This window comes from Lepidochelys kempii, chromosome 9 (genome assembly GCF_965140285.1).
Source record: "Lepidochelys kempii isolate rLepKem1 chromosome 9, rLepKem1.hap1, whole genome shotgun sequence".
NCBI classification, from domain to species: domain Eukaryota; kingdom Metazoa; phylum Chordata; order Testudines; family Cheloniidae; genus Lepidochelys; species Lepidochelys kempii.
The window spans coordinates 6,134,204-6,156,428 of record NC_136388.1 but is presented as its reverse complement, the minus strand read 5'-3'; the positions used below and the strand labels follow the sequence as shown (position 1 = coordinate 6,156,428).

At 49.1% G+C, this 22,225-nt stretch overlaps 1 protein-coding gene across 2 annotated transcripts; it reads right to left on the bottom strand.

The window, feature by feature from the left end:
• Positions 1–2,871: 2,871 nt before the first annotated feature.
• Positions 2,872–17,566, bottom strand: C9H2orf72 (chromosome 9 C2orf72 homolog). 2 transcript variants are annotated; one of them, XM_073359109.1, is made up of 4 exons: positions 16,807–17,566; positions 9,535–9,648; positions 9,322–9,422; positions 6,641–6,729 (listed from the first exon to the last, which is right to left on the bottom strand). In XM_073359109.1, the coding sequence occupies exons 1-3, from the start codon at positions 17,423–17,425 to the stop codon at positions 9,352–9,354; spliced, it is 804 nt and encodes a 267-aa protein (XP_073215210.1). In that variant the 5' UTR covers positions 17,426–17,566; the 3' UTR covers positions 6,641–6,729; positions 9,322–9,351. The 2 variants fall into 2 exon arrangements, with proteins under 2 accessions (XP_073215209.1, XP_073215210.1); XM_073359108.1 differs by lacking the exon at positions 9,322–9,422 and having other exon boundaries at positions 2,872–6,729.
• Positions 17,567–22,225: the final 4,659 nt, after the last annotated feature.

Sequence of the window (22,225 nt, the reverse complement as noted above, 5' to 3'; positions counted from 1 at the left end):
CCCTGCTGCAGGAAAAGGCTATGCACGGCCCCAGCCCGGCCCCCATAGCAGCTAGGGCAGGGGCAGGCAGATCATCCCCCCCCCCCCCCCACACACACACACACGTGCCTAGACCCCTTTGCATTGCAGTAGGGGTGTCGTTTGCCTTGGGGCAGTTGCCCCCCAAGACTTTTCATGGGTCTGGCTCCCCTCCCCCCAACCGCCCACCCCCGACTTTGCAGGATGCACTATCTATAATCACATAGGTGAAGAGTCATCAGTTAGTTTTGGTCAAGATCTAAATTTCTTGGTCAAAATATAGGCAAGGTCCAGATTCCAAAAGAAATAATAATTTTAAAAAATGATAAGTACATAAAAAGACTTCAGGGTCCATTCAAAAGCATCTTTCAGAGTCGCCGCCGTGTTAGTCTGTATTCGCAAAAAGAAAAGGAATAAATTTGTTAGTCTCTAAGGTGTCACAAGTCCTCCTTTTCTTTTTTCAAAAGCATCTGTGGATCGGGCTTTGGCCTGTGCGCTTCACCTATTGACTACCCTGAGATAGGGGGGGTTTTGGACGGATACAACTTCCCCCTCGCCCAAAAAAATCTGAAATGATGCCCTTGCTGCGCACAACATGTTAGAGGCACAATTCCTCCAAGTCCTGTCACCTCTGCACGTCCCTGGCACCCAGCCCATGGGTGTCACTGTAGACCAGGAGCTAGGGTTGCCAAGTGTTCAGTTCTTAATGGGAATGACCAGTCAAAAAGGGACCCTGGCGGCTCCGGTCGGAAGCAGCAGCATGTCCCCTCTCCGGCTCTATGTGTAGGGTCAGTCAGGGGGCTCCGCACATTGCCCCCACCCCAAGCCCCAGCTCTGCAACTCCCATTTGCCAGGAACTGTGGCCAATAGGAGCTGCAGGGGCGGCACCTGTGGACAGGGCAGTGCGCAGAGACACCTGGCAGCACCTCCGTGTAGGAGCCGGAGGGAGGACATGCCGCTGCTTCCGGGAGCTGCTTGAGGTAAGCGCTGCCCAGAGCCTGCACCCCTGACTCCCTCCCAGGCCCTCACCCCCTGCCCCAGACCTGATCCCTCTCCTGCTCTCCAAACCCCTCAGCCCTAGCCCAGAGCCCCCTCCTGCACCCCAAATCCCTCATCCTTGGCCTCACACCAGAGCCCACACCCCCAGCCAGAGCCCTCACCACCCCTGCACCCCAACCCAGAGCCCCCTCCCACACCCTGAACCCCACATTTCTGGCCCCTGAACCTGCACCCCCAGCCCAGAGCCCATACCCGCCCCCAGAACCCAACTCCCTGCCTCAGTCTGCAGCCCACTCCCATACTCTGAACCACTCGGCTCCACCCCCCAGCCTAGAGCCCCCTTCTGCACCCCAAACCCCTCATCCCTGGCCCCACCGCAGAGCCTGCACCCCCAACTGGAGCCCTCACCCTCTCTCACATCCCAACCCACTGCCTCAGCCCGGAGCCCCCTCCCTCACCCCAAATGCCTCATTTCTGGCTCCACCCTGGAGCCCGCACCAACAGCTGGAGCCCTCACTCTGTCTCGCACCCCAACCCCCTGAGCCAACCTGATAAAAAACGAGTGAGTGAGCGAGGGTGGGGAGAGCAAGCGACGGGGGGGGGGATACATGGGGGTGGGACCTCAGGTGGGGTGGGGCTAGGGGCAGGGCAAAGGTGTTCAGTTTTGTGTGGGTAGAAAGTTGGCACCCAACCAGGAGCCATGAAACATGGAGGAGAAAAGGAACACTGAGCGAGCATGTGATGTTAAGAATGGGAAAGCTTAGGCTGACCATCGGGGAACTTCCTAAGGGCTTGTTTACCCCCAGCTCTTCACTGAAACAAGCTTTGCTGCTATAAGCTCTCCTAGCAGTAGAACTGTCCAGTCATGGCCCAGGCTGCATTGGGCTAGGTGCTGTACAGACACAACAAAAAGATCGGTGCCGCCCTGAAGAGCCTACCCAGTGAGAGGTGCTCCCAGCTTCTACCAGAAGTTGGGGGTGGGGAGGAAGGTGGGTTTTTTTTACCACACACCTGCAGGAATCACAGGGCAAGGCCAGGCGATACAGCAAGGAAGAGCCCTCATGGTGGGTTTTCTCCCATCTCATCTAAGTTCACGAGTTGAAAAAAAGGGAAACCTGCCCAAAAAAGCATCCAGTCCAGCTATCTGCCTCTAACAAAACATTATCAAATCCCTCTCCACCTCAGCCTGGCACAGTTTGCTAACACAACAGTGCAAGGTCCAAATGCCCCCTCTGTTTTTTCATGTAGTGCCCTGGTTATCAGCACAGCATTTAGGCTTGTAAACTCATGCTTTGGTTCCAGTTTGGATAGATCTGACATTCAGGTCGGGAAACTCCGAGGAGAGGAAAAAGTCGGGCTAAACAGAAAATTGAAGTTTTACAAAGTTTGTTCTGGAACAAAAAGTTCTGACCCTTTTCTAGCACCGTCAATTTCTGCAGATTCTGACCTAGTAGGAAAAGTGTTACATGCGGAGTGTCTCAGAACCCACTAAGTCAATATAGTTGAAGGTGCTCAGCATCCTACACAATCAAACCCTGGCATTGGAATTATAATGGTCATGTCTGAAAAGGCAGTACAGTGGTCCCTCTCCTCAGTGAGCATCCCCAGGTACCAATTGTTCGGTCACTAGTTAAAGCCCACCTGTGCGCTGTGGATTGCCACCAAAGACAGGTTTCACTATTCCCTTCAGTGCTCAAAGGGTTATATATTGACTTCCATCTCCCCCAGCTTAGCTTAAATCAAATCAATTGAAAGTCAAAGTAAGCCACATATCCGTGGTATTGGGGAGAACATTCTGGTAGACATCAATAAAACTTCAGAAGCAATCTACAATATAGGATTTAAATCTGTTTATTTATTTCTCAGATCAAGTATCTAAGGTAACAATGTCCCAAAATTAGTCCCCCAATTAAATACTACATAAAATATCTGCTTCACCTATAAAAGGCCAATTAACCTGTTTAAAAACAAACAAACATCCAAGTCACTTTCCTTCTTGAAGACTAATGTCCAGTGGAAGATACATGGGGCCAGCTCTGCGCCCGTTTACTTCCATATAAATCTAGAATATTGAAGTCAATGGAATCAAAGTCACTACACGTGTAAATCTGGAGCAGAATTTGGCCCCAAGTCCATATACATTGTGTTGGTCTCTACGGGGATATTTTAAATGGTTAATTCATCAGGCCTTAACAGATTACAAAGATTTGCATAACACTGTCAGCACTGTTATGGGAGTAAACATTTAAATTAGTATGAAGAGTTTGAATAAGTGACCTGCTCTTAATTTAGAGACAAACAAAGAGAGACATAAATACCTAAGACTCAGGCCTGGTTTACATTACAGTTATGGTCAACCTAAGGCAGCTTACATCGACCTAATTATGTCAGTGTGCACACTAGAATGCTACTTCTGTCGAAGTAAGTGGCCGTCTACACCGACATAACTACGAGAGGTGTGGCGCATATGTTGATGTAGTTAGGGTGACGCAGTGTCCGTGTAGACACTGTTACTTACATTGCCTTTGGACTGTGAGCCCATGCACGGCTGACAGCTCTGGCTGTCAGCGGCGGCAAGGGGGAGTGGGCACAGCTGTGAACCCCAGGGCTACCAGGCTCCAGCTGTCAGTGTCTCACAATGCCCCACTTCAGTCGGCGGAAGCACTCCTGGTGAGGACGCGCCCCACTGACAGAAGGAGCAAGTGTGGATGTGAACCACTGCTTTAATTACTGCAGTGGCTAGACGTCAACTTAACGTAAGTCGACTTAATATTGTAGCGTAGACAGGCCCTCTATCTCCCTGCACAGCTCCCCAGAGGAGCTCTGCTAGAAAATAGCGCATTAGCCAAGATTCACTTCAAGGAACTGATCAACTGTTTGCCACTCAGTGCTGAAATCCAGCATCACGTACGCAGCCACCCACAAGAAATGACTTGACTAAATCACATTATTATATTTGTATTTTCAATTTGCTTGTAACCATGTTCCCTCAAAGCAAATTTAATGTACAGAATACCCCATGATCTGGAAGCAGGGTGGTGTTGGTCCTCTCTATATAGACTCATATATATAGACTCATGCTGTGACTTTACAACCTTGGGAATGGAGGTTGTTCGTAACTCTGAAATATCTGTAACTCTGAACAAAACTTTATGGTGCTTTCAAAAGTTTACAACTGCATATTGATTTAATACAGCTTTGAAACTTTACTACACAGAAGAAAAATGCTGCTTTTAACCATCTTAATTTAAATGAAACTAGCACAGAAAAAGTTTCTTTACCTCATCAAATCTTTTTTTTAAACTTCCCCTTTATTTTTTTAGTAATTTACTTTTAACACAGTACTGTACTGTATTTGGGTTTTTATGTCTCTGCTGCTGCCTGATTGTGTAATTCCAGTTCCAAATGTGGTGTGCGGTTGACCAGTCAGTTCGTAACTCTGAGGTTCTACTGTATTATCTACCTTCTAGGTTCTGTCTAAAGCCGTCTACACAGGAAAGTTTTACACAGGTATAACTCCAGGCGTGGACACACATACTAAAATAAGAATGGCTTTTTTCAGTTTAGCTTAAACCCCTTCCCAAGTGATATAAGCTAAATTTAAATAAAAGGCACTCTCATACCAGAATAAGAGTGTCCACAGAGAGAGTTATACTGGGATTAAATTCTCACCTTAGGTATACTCAACCAACACACACAAGGCCTAAGTCATGAGCCACAAAGACTCCCAGCAGCAAAGTTCTGAAGTGACCTGAATTACAACATAAAATTCCACCAAACACCACTCGAGGATCAGAGAAAACGTTTCCCCATTTACCCAGCTACTCTGTCACTCCCACTCCGCCCCGCCCTGACACCTAATGCTCTTTTCCACTGCTCAGCAGCCACTAAATCACCACAGATGCAGCGAGCTGCTTTCATACAGCAGAAACATCACTGCAGCACCATTGGGAGACCCCAGAAGGGAAATCCATGAATATGTAGACTATAGTACGCTCTTGTTCTCCCATTGCCCTTTGCCCTTCTCTGGCACCTCCAAGGATCTCACAGCACTTGTCAGAGACAAAGGAGGCCTTGCAGCTCCTGCGTGAGGTAGGTAAATATCAAAATCCCCATTTTACAGTTGAGGAAATTGAAGCACAGAGAAATTAAGTTATTTGTCCATGGTCAGAACTGGGTAAAGAACCCTGACTGCCCACCTCCTACTCTACACAATAGAAAATGATTGCCTACGGCACATTTCTCTCAGGAGGAACAAGATCAATTTTCAGCAGATCAGGAGATGGATTGGCTAGGATTACATAGTGCTCACTTATTAGCTGCTTCTCTGCCAACCAAAGAACAAAGGAAGACAAAACGATTGTAGATGGACTGACCCAAATAAAAGAGCCTCCCAGCAAGCCTGGAGGACAGTGAGATGGGACATAATTGAGGAGACACAGTCCTGCCAACAGCCTGATCCAGATGAAAACTTGTAACAGAGAGCAAGGAAAACCAAGACAAACTCAATCGTACTTTATGTTGTAGCCGGACATACCCAGGGTCCCATTAATATTCCATGGAAATAAAAGCCTAATTAAAACAACTGGTTGCCAGACAGGTTAAAAAAATACCTTTGAAAACTATTAAATATATAGATTGTATTTCCTAAAAACAACATATTAAGTCACATCTTTAAGAGAGATGAATGTAAGGGGTGGTCTTCGGGGCCTGAAAGCCATGTGGTTGTTGGGAACCCACTGTTAAGGAATTGGGGGGTGGGGTGGCTGGACATCTGTCACCCCCATCAGAACGTGGAAACGCTATAAGCACTGTCCGTTGCTCTGCCCCCAGAGCAACATGTAAATCACTCACTTAGCACCAGGATTAGCCGTATGGAATGAACTGCTCTCTCAGACCATTCTCCTATCGACGTGATCATCAGTGACTTCTGCATTGTGCACGTGAGTTGTACGGCATGACAGTAGCCTTTCTTCACATTAGATTATTGCATTCAATCCTCTTCAACTCGCCAGTATGTCCCAAGGCCTGTACATGGAGATGAGCTATCCCACCGTGACCTCCCTGCAGCTCTATCGCTTCCCCCACCCCACTTGCCTGTTGTTTCCTAACAGGGAGGCAAACAGAAAATGGAAGTTCTATTGAGGCCATTATCTGGAGCTTTAGAACAGCAATTAAGCATGAGGACAAGGCAGAAGATTAGCTCCATCAGCAAAGAAACCCTGAAGGCCTCTTGGAGGGGAATTTTGTTGTTCAAATGAGTGACTCTCTCTTTTAGCAGCTGAGCACATTTTATACCTGGGATTCCTGCACTGTCACACCCCCCCAGTGAAATGCATCCAACGGGATTTCTTAAAGGCTCACAGTCCATTTTAGCATCCACAAATTAACTCTACCGAATAGTAGAACATGACCCTCCTCTGAGTTTTGCTGCAGCAGTGGCGGGGTGGGAGCAGGAAGGGTATCTGGTTCGGACACAGAAGGTAGCAGCTTTTCCCAAGAACTGCGTGATGGCTTCCATGTCCCCTTTCCAGGAGATCAGCTGGGTGAACTCAGCCCAGCGTTCTCATGCTATAAGAGGACATCAGCAAGAGTGGTTCCTTGACACGATCCAGGAGCTCTAAGCACCTGTGCCTCTGCCTGCTTCTTCACAGTTTCCGTTAAGCGACATGCCTGTCAGAGCCACTCCCTCCTCGGGGTCCTGCAGGCCACCTACAAGGAGCAGGGAAAGGGAGACACACCAAGGTCACTGAGGAAGATGCACACAGGAGTCCCAGTTTTCAGCACTCTCATTTTATGCAAATCGTGACTCATATTTTTAATTAAGGATCAAGGTTTAAGCAATAAATTAACCATAAATTGGAGACTTGTCATAATCGGCTCCAATTTTGGGCATTCTGGCAGCGTACAGGATTTTAAACTAACACCAGAAGGTGACTCACTTCACCCGCTTGTGGGTAAGAAGCTCTGGGTCCCACTCCTGGAATCTGATCCACACAGACAACCCCCATTCCCATGTGATGCCTCATCAACTTCCATCCGTCTGCCTGAAACCGATTGCAGGATCAGGGCTTGAAGGTTTATTGGACTGGATTTTCTTGCCACCACAATTTTCAATGAAGAAAATGCCCTTTCTGTACCAAATATTAACTTTTACAAACTGGGCATTTCAGTGCTTTGCCCATTTAATCTGAAGCCCCCCGTTGCACCATTGTCACCTAACCAATTATTATAACAAGAGGGTTCTCCAAGTGGGGTGTCCTCCTCACCATCGGTCATGGATCAGTTTGGAAATTAGCAAAAAGATACATTGACTATGAATAAAGGTATTATTCAGGACTCCTCCTGAAGCAGTCTGTAGCCTCTGGCCAACGGTGCTCCTGCAGAAAGGGGATCGTTGATGGGAAATGCAAGAATTGTGGGAAGAGGATTTGAACCTGCATTTCCAAAGGATCTCAAGAGTGATCTGGAGTAGGGCTCAAAGTCATTATTTAGAAACAGGGATAAGTTCTGTGTCCGGCCTTGTCTACACTAGACAGTGGCATAGTTATACCAGCAAACCTTTCTAGTGGAGATGCAGCTTATACCAGCAAAAGAGTTCTTTGGCCGGTATAGCTTACACCAGTTCGATGAACGAAATAAATAATCTATACCAGCGAAAGGACCCCTTTGGCAGTGTAACTGCATCTTCACTGGGGCTTTTGCCAGCACAGTTATGTCAGTTAGAGGTGTGATTTTTTTCACTCTCTTAAATGACATCACTTTGCCAGCAAAACTTAAGTGTAGACCAAGGACATGGCTACACTTGCAGATGTAGAGTGCTGGGAGTGAAACCAGCCCTCGGAAAGCGCAGTAGGGAAAGCGCTGCGGTGTGTTCACACTGTCAGATTCAAGCACACTGGCATGGCCGCATTAGCAGGTCTTGCAATGCCACAAAGAGCAGTGCATTGTGGTAGCTATCCCAGCATGCAAGTGGCTGCAACATGCTTTTCAAAGGGGTGGGTTGGGTGGAGTATGACAGGGAGTGTGTTGTGTGTATGTGGGGGGAGAGACAAGACAACATGCTGACATGCTAAGTTCAGACAGCAGCAGACACCCCTTCCCTCCACCTCTCTCTCACACACTCTCAACAGCAGCATTCCACATTAATGGCTTGCTTTGTCCCAGGGCAGATAAGCATGCCGGCTGTCAGAAACGGAGCTTTGAAAGGACATATCCGCATTCCTACAGCCAATTCCAAAACAATGACAAGAGTGGCCACTTGGCTTAGGGGGATTATGGGACGTTTCCGGAGGCTGATCAAAGCGCAGTAATGCAACACCTTGTTCACACTGAAGTTGGGGCGTTTCACCCAAGGCGCAGCAAGCGTTGTGCTTCTTGTGGAGGTGGATTACCAGGAGCGCTCCAGTCTGCAGAGTCCAGGCACTCTACCTGCCTTGCCAGTGTGGACGGGTCATGAGTTAGGGCGCCTGGGGCTGCTTTAATGCGCTCTAACTTGCAAGTGTAGCCAAACCCAAAGTTTCAGTGACACCCATAGAAGTCCACTGACTTCGGTGACACTGCATGTGTAAATAAAGAGAGAACTGGGCCACTACGTTTTTGTTGGACCAGATAAAACACCTAAAAGATCCTGGCAAAGCACCTACCAACCCAGGGTCCTCTGCTACTGCAATAAAGACAAGGGATGGGAGAGGTAATGAGTCGGACCCAGCAGGGCGAGAGAGAACTGGAACATTCATGGTGGTGAGACGGTGAGAGACTGAAGAAAGCGGGTGGTCAGAACAGGGGGGATGTGAGTTTAGAAGACCGGGAGGGTACAGATGCACATATAGCAGGGGCTGCCTGCCTTGGCGCGGTGCAGGTAGCTGCCAGACAGCACTTTGAAGACGCTAATTGCTGCGGCCCAGTTAGCGATTCGTAGTTCAGACATGTTCCGGCAAATCCACTGCCACATTACAACCAACACTGCGTGCAGGCCACTGCAACCACTGCAGTGAGCACAGGTAGATAGAGGGACCCAGCGCTGTGCTCATAAAATACCAGGGCAAGACAACACTAAGAGAAACATCCCAGCCAGCGTGCCTCCGGGATGGTCTCTCAGCATTTGGATGTTGTGGGGGTGGCTGAGCCTATGGTGTGATACGTGCTGCCACCAGAGCCAGAAGATAGATTCCAGGGGCATTTAGTACTGATGCATCAGCCGGTATATACGGAGACGATGTTCTCCCTAAGGAAGCCAGCCAACATTAGGCTTGGGAATCTGAGCCTGCTGGGGTTTCACTAGAAAAGGACCATAGGCCAGACCTTGTGGCTTAGTGGGAGCACTCGGCATCATCATAGGGGAGATTCAGGTTCCAAATCTTCTCCCGATCGACCATTCCTTACACTGGAAAGATCTGGGAATGCTGCCGGGGAAAAAAAACACGGTTGCCACACATCATAAGATACATCTGTCCTGCTAGGAGCCCACTGCGGGACGTGTGGAGAACACAAGCACCTCCAGGGCGCTGAACATACCCTCATGAAGGTTGTTGGCAGCTTTAGCCGAATGGCCTCTTCTCTGGCTCCTCCTGCCCCAGGGGATGCACTGCAGGAGGGAGGGGAATCTCCGCTTCTCTCTCTCCTCCCCACCTTGGAAATAAAAGAGCACGGGGAGTTCAGAATGTTATCAGCAAGAGACAGGGCTTTCTCAACGCCATGCTGACAATAGGGGGACCTGGCTTATTCTGGGTCACGTACAGTATGGCTGTTCCCTGCTGGCAGACAGTGGTACCCCCATGCTACTCAACCTTGGTGTGTTGGAAATTTGGGCCTCTATATAGAATTCACCATGTGAAATCATTAAACGGTACCCAGAAATCCATTTCTCCCCGGTGAAAATTCTTACCTAGTCTGGACACATTCAGAATAAGGACTAACTATTTGTCCACACTTTCTTGCTGCCAAGAATTTCCTTAATGATTTTCACTAACAGTTGGGTTTGGATGGGTTTTGTGTTTGCTTCAATGAGAGGACTGTCGGCAGCCTCAGGAGGCACAGCAAGGAAGCTGGCATGGATTTGCTCGTGAACACACACAGCAGCTTTGAGAACTAAAACAAAAATGAAGAGACAAGGCAGGCAAAAACCTCACATCCTGCATCTGGGCCTCGGCCCCAGACACTTATATTATTGCTCCCTATTGATTGACTAGTTCTCCTCTCCCAGGGAGTCCTGCTGGAAATAGAGAGATTTGTATTGTACTTAACAATGCCGTAGAATCTGCATAAGGAAAAGAACATTGCAGAGGAAGGTGAGTTACTATTAGGTCTTGAGCCTTTACTGTAAAATACTAGGGGTAGCTGCATTAGTCTGTAGCAGCAAAAACAACGAGGAGTCCTTGTGGGACCTTAGAGACTAACAAATTTATTTGAGCATAAGCTTTCGTGGGCTAATTCACAGGAGTCAAGACTGTTGGGGGGTTGTCTGTAAGCGAGGACTGGCCTGTCTCCCAAGGTCTATGAGAGTGAGGGATCGTCCTTCAGGATAGGTTGTAGCTCCTTGATGATGCACTGGAGAGGTTTTAGTTGGGAGCTGTAGGTGATGGCTAGTGCCATTCTGTTACTTTCTTTGTTGGGTCTGTCCCATAGTAGGTGTCTTCTGGGTATCAGAGCCCCTTCTTGTCAACTGCTGGAAATGGGCCACATCCACCCTCACTCAATTGGCCTCGTTAGCACTGACCCCCCACCTGGTAAGGCAACTCCCATCTTTTCGTGTGCTGTATATTTATACCTGCCTACTGTATTTTCCACTCCATGCATCTGATGAAGTGGGTTATAGCCCACAAATCTTATGCCCAAATAAATTTGTTAGTCTCTAAGGTGCCACAAGGACTCCTCGTTGCTTTTGTAAAATACTAGGATATTAGACAAGGGTAGTTTTACTCTCACACGGCCTCACGTGACAAGCAGCTTATTGCAACTATCGAGTATCCCCAAATCCTAGGATATGCGATATCTCATCCACCAATCAAACCTTATCTCCTAGAAACGTAAGTTATCAGCGGCTTTAGCAGTGACTCTCCTGACTAAGGCAATCAATCTTACGCAACATTAAGCTGCACAAAGTGATCGATATTTCCTCTTGACGAACAAAACAAATCCCCCAATAAAATAATTTTTACATGACTGTTCCCCTCTTTTAGTCCCTAGTGAACATGGATGAATGTCATGCTCAGGGAAAATAGGTTAGCACACTAGCATTTCCCCTCTTAGCGCTTGGGTGCCCGATCTAGTTAAGGCCATAAGTGTAAGTGGATATCCATTGTCTCCATCCACATCCGGCTGGGTCCGCACTTGGAACGGTTACCAATGTTGCTGCATTGGTCAGGGGTGTGACCAACACAGCTATGCCAACAAAACCACCAGTGCAAAGTGCTTCTGTCAGCATAGCTAATTTTTGGGGGGATAAGGGGGTGTTCCTACATCAGCAGGAACATAAGAACAGCCATACTGGGTCTGACCAATAGTCCACATATCCCAGTATCTTGTCATCCAACAGTGGCCAATGCCAGATGCTTCAGAGGGAATGAACAGAACAGGGCAATTATCGAGTGATCGAGAAAACTCCTTCCATCAGCATATACTGCATCTACACTAGGGGGCCGTGCTGACATAAGTTACATCGGCACTACAGACCCTAAGTTCAAGAGAGGTGTGGGACCAGAATAGCAAAGAGGTGCTGAAGTTCAGGGCAGCACTGGGAGGAGCTGGGTGGTGGCATGGCTTGAATAGCAGAGAGCTGCAGAGCAAAACTGAGATGCAAGGGGAAAGGCAAAGGCTTGTCGACACAGAAAAGTTGTACTAGTAATACCAGTATAGTTACACTCTTGCATAAGAAAAGGAGGACTTGTGGCACCTTACTAGTACTAGATGCATCCGGTGAAGCGAGCTGGAGCTCACGAAAGCTCACGCTCAAATAAACGGGTTAGTCTCTAAGGTGCCACACGTCCTCCTGTTCTTTTTGCGAATAGAGACTAACACGGCTGCTACTCTGAAACTCTTGTATAAGAGTGGCTTTTTTCAGCGTAGCTTACACCCCTTCCCCAGTGACATGAACCAAGCCAAGAACAAAACACACTTAGTCCAGAATAAGCATCCTCCCGCCCATACTGGGCGTTATACCAGGATAACTCCAGCAGTTTAAAGTCACACCTTATTTATAACAGTGTAACTTTCCCAGACAGACATGGCATGCCCTCATAACACTGCAACAGGCTCAAATCACTGCTGTTCATCCCTCGCACAAGTTTAAAAATACTATTCCCCAGTGCATTGGTGGTGAAAGCAATTAGGGCCAACCCCTGAAGTCCTGACTTCTGTGAATTCTCCTCATGCACATGAGTAAGCTCACTAGGGCTTCTAGCATGGGTATGGGTTGTTATCACATGCACCAGTTTAAAACTACCATCCCCCCAGGCCAGCTACAGTGACAAGCATCCTCCTGACACCTGAAACATGAGTGTATGGGACCCTATGCAAACAGGCCTTCTGAAGCACCCACTGAAGGCTCCTAGAGATGCTGCTCTCTTCTTTGCTACCTGCCAGGTTATTCCCACCACCGCCAGAATTAAGAGCAGGAGGGGGGTCTATCAATATTTGTGAGAATCCACAAGCACCAGTTTCCCTAGCATCAAAGCAAAGCTGCTAAGGCACATGGTAACGCACAGAGGGATATGTTTTTCCATCTCTGCTGCTGTTCTAGTGGGATGTTGGAACCAAAAGGATCCAGAGGGTTCTGGGGCACTTGGAAGAGTGACTTAAAGAAGAGGGTGTGAAGCAAATGCCGAGACCCCAGCAGTATTCCCTTGATGGGACAGAGATGGGCGAAGGACAGCAGTGTCGGGCACATGGAAGTGAGAGATGGAAAAGCTGTGTGTTCCGGCCTCAGTACAAAGTCACAGGCACAAAGGTTGCAACCGCCACTAGCCTCGGAGCACCAGAAGAGGGCAGTACAGGCTTGAAAGGGGTGACGGGACTAGGCCGGGATCAGATCCAAGCTTCCCCAAAGTGCAGATTCAGGGTTCCAGGTCAGCTCATTAGAGAGATAGCACCTAAACCACGAAGATCGTGGCTGGATTCATTCAGACCTGAAGTTCAGGGAAAGGGAAGAGTAATCTGATTGCTTCTGATTCCATCTGGATAGAAATGGAGTACTTGTGGCACCTTAGAGACTAACCAATTTGTTTGAGCATAAGTGATGAAGTGAGCTGTAGCTCACGAAAGCTTATGCTCAAATAAATTGGTTAGTCTCTAAGGTGCCAGAAGGACTCCTTTTCTTTTTGCGAATACAGACTAACACGGCCGCTACTCTGAAACCTCTCATCTGGACACAGACAGGCCCAAGTCGCGAATTTCAGACCCGGCGCCAAATCTCACTGCTGGATCTCTATTACACCCCAGGTTCCTGGCCTGTGGGATCCAACGTCCCAGTCTGGGTACAAACCTAACAGAGGTTTCATCTGCAACTGTGTGAGACCAGTTATGTGGCCTGACCCAGGCAAAGGGGAACATAGGGATGAGGGTCAGGCCCCTTTTGACAGAAGACCCACGACATCAGCCCAGTATGGTTCAGTGGAGCGCAGAAGGGGAGCAGACAGGCCAGTTGTCCCAAGGCTTGCGGGGGCAGAGGTCCCATGTCAGCGAGCTGGGTCTGAGCTGTCTGCAGCTAATGACAGAGCCAGCGGGGGTGGGGGGGGGAGGGCCTGGTGGCTCCACCAGCAGAAGAAAAGAAACTGGAGCCAGGACCAGGAGGGCAAACAACAGGAACATGAGGAGAAGCCAAGAAATAACATCACGGAGCAGGGATCTGAGGCATGGGAAAGAAACACCCAGGAACAGGGATGTCACTGAGTCAGTGTCTCCTCCGGTATGCACGGAAGTGGGGAGGAGACACAACCCAACCCCAAACCCTGCAAAGTCTCCCCTGCCCCATGGCACCAGCCATGCAGCTGGCTCCTGACCCAGGGAAGATGAAAGGCCTTGTCTGGAAACTCAGCAAGGGAGCTTTTCTGTCCCGCCCCTACAGGTTTCTCCATGGGAAGGAGCCAACTAGGCCAAAGGGAAAAATAAAAGCACTAAGGGCAAGGGGAGGGTGAAGAGGGGCGTCCTCTGAGAGGGGACTACAGGGACTGCCGCCTCTGGGGAGCCTATGAATCCTGGCTGAGGGCCTATGGATCTAGAGAGGGTCTGAGGAAAATGCATTTGAGGACAGCTGCAGGCAGAGATGCTGGAACAGTTAGTATAGCGGGGGTGCTGAGAGCCATTGAACCAAACTGTAAACCCTGGATATGATGGAAACCACTTCAAGCTGGGGGGTGCAACAACACCCCTAGTTCCAGCACCTATGGCTGGAGGGACCCCTTAGGGCAAGAGGAACAGGGAGGAGTCTTTGGATGGGATCCAAGCATGTGGGGAAAGCCGTGAAAGTGAGGGGGGAAAGAGAGAAAACAGGACAGACTGAGGCAAGTACTTTCAAAAAGGGAAGTGAGCTGCAGGGGTGCGGAGGCAGGGTTGAACTGCCACTTGTTTGCACATAAATATGCAGATGAGGTACTGGTATACCTACACCAGTTAGGGGTATGATAATCTAGCAAAGTGTTTATACCAGTATCGCCCCTAATGGGGACGTAGTTATAGGTGTAAAGCTTATTCCCCTCACAGGAATAAACTATACCGGTATCTTTATACTAATGTAAATGTGGCTACACGTACACTACAGACTTCGGCCAGCATAGCTACATTGGTCAAGGGTGTGATAAGACATCGTCTGTGACTGATGCAGCTGTGCAGGCAAAAAGCCCGGAGAGGAGATGCAGTTATACTGGCAACACCATGATTCTGAGCAAGCTGCTTGTTCTGCTCCAGGAGAACCAGAGTGCGAGCAGCTGGAATACACTGTACCAGGAAAAGCACACTTACGCTATGTAAGACACAGGGCCAGAGAGAGCTAATTAACTCACAGACTGACATAACCCATGGCCCGAACTTTAAAGACTTGTTAGGAAGAGATGTAAATAAACAGAGCTTTGAAATGCAAGCCTGCATTGTTAGAGATAGAAGGGTAGGTGTTTGCTCAGGGCTTGTGAGGTAAGCAAACAAGTCTTGTCTATTGCTATGGCTTTGATTCAAAGATCAAAAAAGGAATATTAACATTTAGGAAAACACTTGAGTGAAATAGTGTTATTGTCTATATGTCTCTTTGAAGGTTGGGGTAACCTGTATCTGAACTGTTTAATGGATAAATTACCCTATGCTAATTGCCATGATGTTTGGGAGACAAAGTTAAGCCTGTTGTTTTCTCAGGCCAAGAGGTTGCTGGAAATATATAAAAACCTTGGGACATGATCCTTCTTCATCTCGGATCTGCTTTGGGTTTCAAGAAGGGGAAACCCTAAGCCATAAGAATTGAGATTCCCAGTCACTGACTGGAGTCACCCTGAATATGGACATTGGACTATAACCTATGGACTATTTCTAAAAGAACTTCAGGCAATTAAAACTCACCATCTCTGCTATGCATCTGGACCTCAAGAAATTGAACTCAAGTCTATATGTATATTGATCTTTCAACCAACTCTCTCTCTTTTCTTTTTTAATAAATTTTAGTTTAGTTAATAAGAATTGGCTATCAGCGTATATTTTGGGTAAGATCTAAGTTTTCATTTGATCTGGGTCTGGGGCTTGGTCGTTTGGCATCAGGAGAACTTTTTTTCTTTTATTGGGGTATCAGTTTTCATACTGAGTCATCCCCATAAGGAGTGGTGCTGGTGGCAAGACTGGGAAACTGGAGTGTCTAAGGGAATTGCTTGTGAGGCTTATGATTAGCCAGTGGGGTAAAAACCAAAGTCCTCTCTGTTTGGTGGGTTTGACGTGCCTTAATAATAAAGGACACCCAGCTTTGGGCTGTAACTGCCCTGCTCTAAACAATTTGTCCTGAATTGATACTCTCAGTTGTGTCCCACCAAAGGCAGCATCTACAATAAAAGCACCCTGCTGGTATAACACAGCAGTATACCTATACCTGCATCCACACTTGTACCTCTTTAATTATACCGGTATAATAAACCCAGTACAACTTGTGCCAAGCCCCAAGATAGTGCTGCTGAGACAGAAATGGGTTCAAGACCATGGCACCAATCAGCTGTAACCAGTGGTGTTCCTTACAGCTATGAATTATTATAATACATGTATACCTGCCATCCCGTCTTGTGCCGTGATCCCATCAGACCTAATGAACTGAGCCGTCAGGATGGGTCAGTCCTGGGCTGGGAAACCCACAGGGGCACCTGGGACTAACTAAGCAGGTGGCAAGGTTTGTTCTGAACCAATGCCCCAGCAAGGAAATCCGTGCTACGGGTGTGGGATCATGGCCATTCCCGGGGCGCTCACTGAAGGAAGGCGGGGGGGTTGGCTCTGGAGCGCTTGCCCATCCCAACGCAGGGAGCCACCTTCCCCTTGCAAATCCCAGGGCCTTTTGATTCCACTACCCCCCACCCAAGTGCGGCTGTGTGTCCAGCGAGACCCAGCGCCTTCCAGCCACAGCTGCCTGCCCCACTGTGTCATTTGTAAGAGACTCTGGGCGGAGAGCTGGTGGCGACCGGCAGGGCCAGCGCTCCTGGATGCCAGCCGGTGCTGACACAGCAGCTCAGCTCGCCAGGGGGTGCACACGGCAACCCGAGGCAAGAAAGAACCCGACGCCCCCGGCCTGCTCTCTCCCCGCTCCCCCCATGCCCCGGCCCCCCCGCCCCGTACCTGCTCGGTGCTGCAGGGCCGCTCGCAGGGCTCGGCAGGCGGCTCTGCGGACCTCCAGCGTCCCGCCCGGGCGGCCGGGGCTGCAGGCGGCCGCTTGCACCGTGTCCCGCAGCCCGGCCCCGCGCCGCCCTCCCTGGAAGACCTCGCAGAGCAGCGCCTCCAGCAGCCGCTGCGCCGCCGCCGCCGCCGCCTCCTGGCCGGGGCCGGGCTGCACGATCACCCCCACCAGGGCGGCCGGCGGGCCCCGGGGCAGCCGGCTCCGCAGGTCCCGCGCGATCTCCCGCAGCCGGGCCCGGGCCCGCGGCGGCTGCAGGGAGCCGGCCCGGCACAGCAGGAAGATGAGCGGGGAGCGGATCTCCCGGCCGGCCGCGCCGCCGGGGCCGAGGCACACCCGGACCTGGGGAGCCGGCTTCCCCCGGGGCTGCCCCCCGCTGCCCGCCGCGGGCCCGGGCTGCTCCCCGAAGAGCTCCCGGGCAAAAGCCCCCAGCAGCGCCCGGGTCTCCCCCGCTTCCAGCACCTCCCCGACCAGCAGCACCTCGGGCTTCCCCCCGACCAGCTCCACCAGGGCCTGGAGCTCCTGCAGCGCCTGCTCCCCGCGGCCCGGGGACTCCCCCGCCATGGCCCTCCGGGCGCTCCCCGTCTCCCTCTGCAGCGCCGCCCCGGGGCCAGGGCTCAGCGCCTGCCCTGCCCCGCCCCGGGATCCCGGCACAGGCCGCCCCCTCGCCGCTTCAGGCTGCGACCGGGCTTCTTCCCCCTCGGCTCCTGCTCCTAACTCCACGTGGGGTGCAGGGGCGGGGAACCAGGGGCCCAGAACGCTCCTGACCCACCCGCTTGTGTGGGCCAAAGATCCGCCCGCCCCAGGCTTCTAGGGTCAGCTGGAACCAAGGCGTGCTGCCGGGGGTCAGGCCTGCCCTGGTTGTAGTCTTCCAATTGCAGCAACAGCCACACCGGGATCGAAGGAAAATCCAGAGACTAAGAGGTGCCGCAGAGGGGTCAGAGTTATAGTCCATCTAGGCCCCTCTGCTGTCTCCAGTAATGGCCAGTACCAGAGCTTCAGGGGGAGTGTGCAGTTCCGATAACTGGGTAGTTATCAGAATCCTGCGCTCCCCCCTGTTCTCCTCCCGGCAGAGGTTTAGGAGGGTCACCCTGAGTATGGTCGGTCACCCTCTTGGCTAACCGTCCACTCCTCAGTGAATTTATCTCATTCTTTTTTTAACCCAGTTGTACTTTTGGCAATCACAGCATCCCCTGGCGAGGAGGTCCATAGGTTAGTTGCGCACAGTGTGAAAAAGAGTGGAAGGAAAATTCTGCTTTGGGAATCAGAAGCCAGCTGACAATAGAGAAAAGTCCTCTTGCCCCGGAATCCTGAGCCCCTCAGACACTGGGAGGGGGAAGAGAGAATGAGAAATGAACAGCACAACCAACGGCACACAGTACATCAACCCTCTTCCTGCTGTGAATCCTGCCCTGATAACTAACTGAGCGACCCCCAGGGTTTGTTAGTATTATTATAGTAAAGCTGCTAGAAGCTTCAGTCACGGACCAGGACCCCATTGTGCTAGGCGCTGTACCAACTCAGAAGGCAAAGATAGTCCCTGCCCCAAGGAGCTTGCAATCAAGTATAAAGGATGGATTCAGGCAAATGGGGCAACAGAAGGAGAGAGGCGGTGGTCACAACACACCAGCAGCCTAACTGCTGTCAAAGCTTTTTGTAGGCCTCCTGGCCTCACAGCAAAGGGGAGTTTTGAGGGATTTGAAGGTGGAGTGCGACTGATACAACCTGACAAGGTGCAGGAGAAAGACTCCTGTGTGTGGGTGTGATGGGACTGGAGGGCAAAGAGGAACATACCTGACAGAAGAAAGGCGAAGTGCATTAGTTCATCCAGTTGGTACTATAATATATAGTACACATATATAGTTCATACCACAACCTTTGTTTGAAAGGAATTAAGGTTAGGTGAGTGGGACATCCTCCTAGCCAAAAGCCTTAAAAGCAATGACTTGCCAAGTTACAGGAGACCTTCTAACTGTACCGTACAACCCACACAGCTACCCACACAGCTTCGGTCCACAAACACTGACAGACTATGCAGCCTCCTCACAAGCCACTTCCAACAGTGCCATAAACACACAACACATTAATCCCCCTCCTGTAGAATGCAAACTCTTACTCACAGGGTCGGCAGCATTAGCAAATGTTCAGTACTAACCCAGGTGCACACACCAAGCGTGCGGGGTGGGGGGGGAGTACCACATCTAAGTGAAGGTTTTGTGTTACCAAATATAAAGCCCCAGTTGTGAGTAGTGAAATAACTGTAGTGGAACTTGGCCATGACGGTTGCAGAGGCGAGCTCACTCTGATCACTAAGCATACAAAGAAGTCCTAATCACATGAACGGACATCAAGTGACACACAGCCAGGGGAGAACATACCCTGAAGTTTGCAAAATGGACAAATGTGTGTCAGCTGGGCTGGGAAGCTGCATGGATCAGCATCAAGGCAGATGGGATTCTCATGCTGCTTTTCCTTGATAAACAGGGCCACTCACAGTCCTAAGAGAGCCCCCGGCAGAAGGTGCAATGCTAATCATTTACAGGGCTTCCAGTTGATGGGCGTTACTGTGATACCCAGCACCGTATGTTTAATGAGCCACATCTGATTTGCAAAGAAATTGGAATCTATTTAGCCACCAGTGGCTATGTGCAGTCCTCTTTAACATTAAAGGGACAGGAAATAATGGGAGGGTGGAGCATTTACTTTCACTCCACAGTGATAGTCCAGCCAGACACAGACAAGCTAAGAGGAAGAGTCAGGGCAGGGGTGCTCAAGCTGGGGATGAAGGTCCCAACCACCCTGCCATTCCCTGTTGCTAAATGGGAAGGCGGGGCGGAGGATGTCCCAGTATAGACACAGAGGTCATGCTAGGGAAGAGGTTGAGAACCATTCAGTTAGGGGACTAGGTTACATTCTCTCCCTACCAATGACTGGTGCCAGGGAAGCCCACAGCGAGTGTGGTTTGATGATGTGGCTAACTGGATGGGATGTGGTGTCACCCTTCTCTGGGATGTGTGAAGACAGCAAAACATGGAGAAAGATCACTGGCCAATGACTCGCCTGGGTTGTGTTCACTGTGATGTGACTTTATGGTGCTTTGCACTCTGAGAATAATAAAAAAATACATACATTCCTTACATCAGGCTGGCAAAGTCCCAAACTTTATAAGGTACTGTTCCACCTCAAAGGCCTGCCCAAGATGTGAAAGAATCAGTGGTTTAAACATTAGGCATGAAAGCTCTCAGGTCACAGAAATCACCAGTTTGGGGTGTGGCAATGACGTCACCCCTTCCTTCCTCCAACAGAGTTCCATGACATTTACAGAAGGTCTGTAACATTTATGGCTGCTTGTGCACCCTGACCAGCACCATTTCAGTTTGCAAGCATGCTGGCTGCAGGGCCCCTGCTAAAACAAGGGTTGTGAGCTGTGACAGGCTGGATCACAGAAACCCCCTTGGAAACTACCACCTGATGTGCCTAGACTACCTCTAAGCCTGTTTTCCCTGCCAGCTTGGGACTTCAGTCCCTTGCCTGATTTTAGCCAGACACACTTGCCTGCTACAAACACAGACCCAAGTCTGAACCATGTCTCCCACAAACTGCAGACTTAACTGAAAACAGCTTAAGAAGTGTTCCTATCTCCAGCACTCAGATACCCAACTCCCAATGGGGTCCAAATCCCAAACAAACCCATTTTACCCTGTATAAAGCTTATACAGGGTAAACTCATAAATTGTTCACCCTCTATAACACTGATAGAGAGAGTTGCACAGCTGTTTACCCCTCTCCCCCCCTGGTATTAATACATACTCTGGGCTAATAAGTAAAAAGTGATTTTATTAAATGCAAAAAGTAGGATTTAAGTGGTTCCAAGTAATAACAGACAGAACAAGTAAATTACCAAGCAAAATAAAATAAAACACGCAAGTCTAAGCCTAACACAGTAAGACAATGATTACAGATGAAATCTCATCCTCAGAGATGTTCCAATAAGCTTCTTTTACAGATTAGTCTCCTTCTAGTCTGGGTCCAGCAATCACTCATGCCCCTGTAGTTACTGTCCTTTGTTCCAGTTTGTTTCACGGATCCTTTGGGAGTGGAGAGGCTACCTCTTGAGCCAGCTGAAGACAAAATGGAGGGTTTTCCCAGGAGCTTATATAGTTTCTCTCTTGTGGGTGGAAACCCCTCTCTCCCCCTGTGTAGAATCCAGCTACAAAATGGAGTTTTGGAGTCACCTGGGCAAGTCACAGGTCCATGCTTGACTCAGTTTTCTGCAGGACGTTCCCAGGAAAGCTCAGATGTGGATTGGTGCCTATCAAAGTCCATTGTTAACCAAGTACTCCCAATTACTTGAATAACCCCTTCACTCTATGTTGACCACATCTGCCTTAGGTGTTTTCTACAGTAAACACTTTAAATACAAGCATAGAGCCAATGCTCATAACTTCAGATATAAAAATCATACATGCATACAAATAGGATGAATACATGCAGAAAAACATAACCTTTGCAGAGATATGTTACATGGCATATCTAGCATAAAACATGTTCCAGTTATGTCATATTTACACTCATAAGCATATTTCTATAAAGCATTATGGGGTGCAACATCACATGAGTACTTTGCACCATCACAACCCTGCTCCAAGCATACTTTCTTCCACAGGGGCTTGCCCCCTGAGTTAGACCAGAAAGAGCTGGCTTAGCCCAGGTGAGTCATAGGCAAGTGACTCGTGAAAGTAACTTAATAATTGACAAACACTGATAAAGAGGGGAGAATCTTAACTAGGGATCACATTCTGCTGTCATAAGACCATATGTTGACCTACTTCATTGACAGCAAGGTAACCCACTTCTGAAAAGAATGGGCCCTGTACTAAAGCTATACAGGTTTCAGAGTAACAGCCGTGTTAGTCTGTATTCGCAAAAAGAAAAGGAGTACTTGTGGCACCTTAGAGACTAACCAATTTGTTTGAGCATAAGCTTTCGTGAGCTACAGCTCAGTTCATTGGATGCATACTGTGGAAAGTATAGAAGATCTTTTTATACACACAAAGCATGAAAAAATGGGTGTTTTCCACTACAAAAGGTTTGTAGTGGTAAACACCCATTTTTTCATGCTTTGTGTGTACAAAAAGATCTTCTATACTTTCCACAGTATGCATCCGATGAAGTGAGCTGTAGCTCACGAAAGCTTATGCTCAAATAAATTGATTAGTCGCTAAGGTGCCACAAGTCCTCCTTTTCTTAAAGCTATACAATGAGATACAATCTAATAGACAGGAATGGCCTTTATTTAGAGTTTGTGTAAGGATTTGTTTTCATTTATTTCAAGTCTTGTCAATCACCCTTTATCTAATCTGG

Excerpts from the sequence above, each read along its gene's own strand:
- C9H2orf72 (XM_073359108.1), bottom strand. The coding sequence starts at position 17,425 with ATGGCGGGGGAGTCCCCGGGCCGCGGGGAGCAGGCGCTGCAGGAGCTC. Across the intron at positions 9,649-16,806 it reads GGCCCTGCAGCACCGAGCAG|GTGGGGAGGAGAGAGAGAAG; the intron begins GTACGGGGCGGG and ends TTTATTTCCAAG. Across the intron at positions 6,730-9,534 it reads TGCCAACAACCTTCATGAGG|GTGGCCTGCAGGACCCCGAG; the intron begins GTATGTTCAGCG and ends TGCTCCTTGTAG.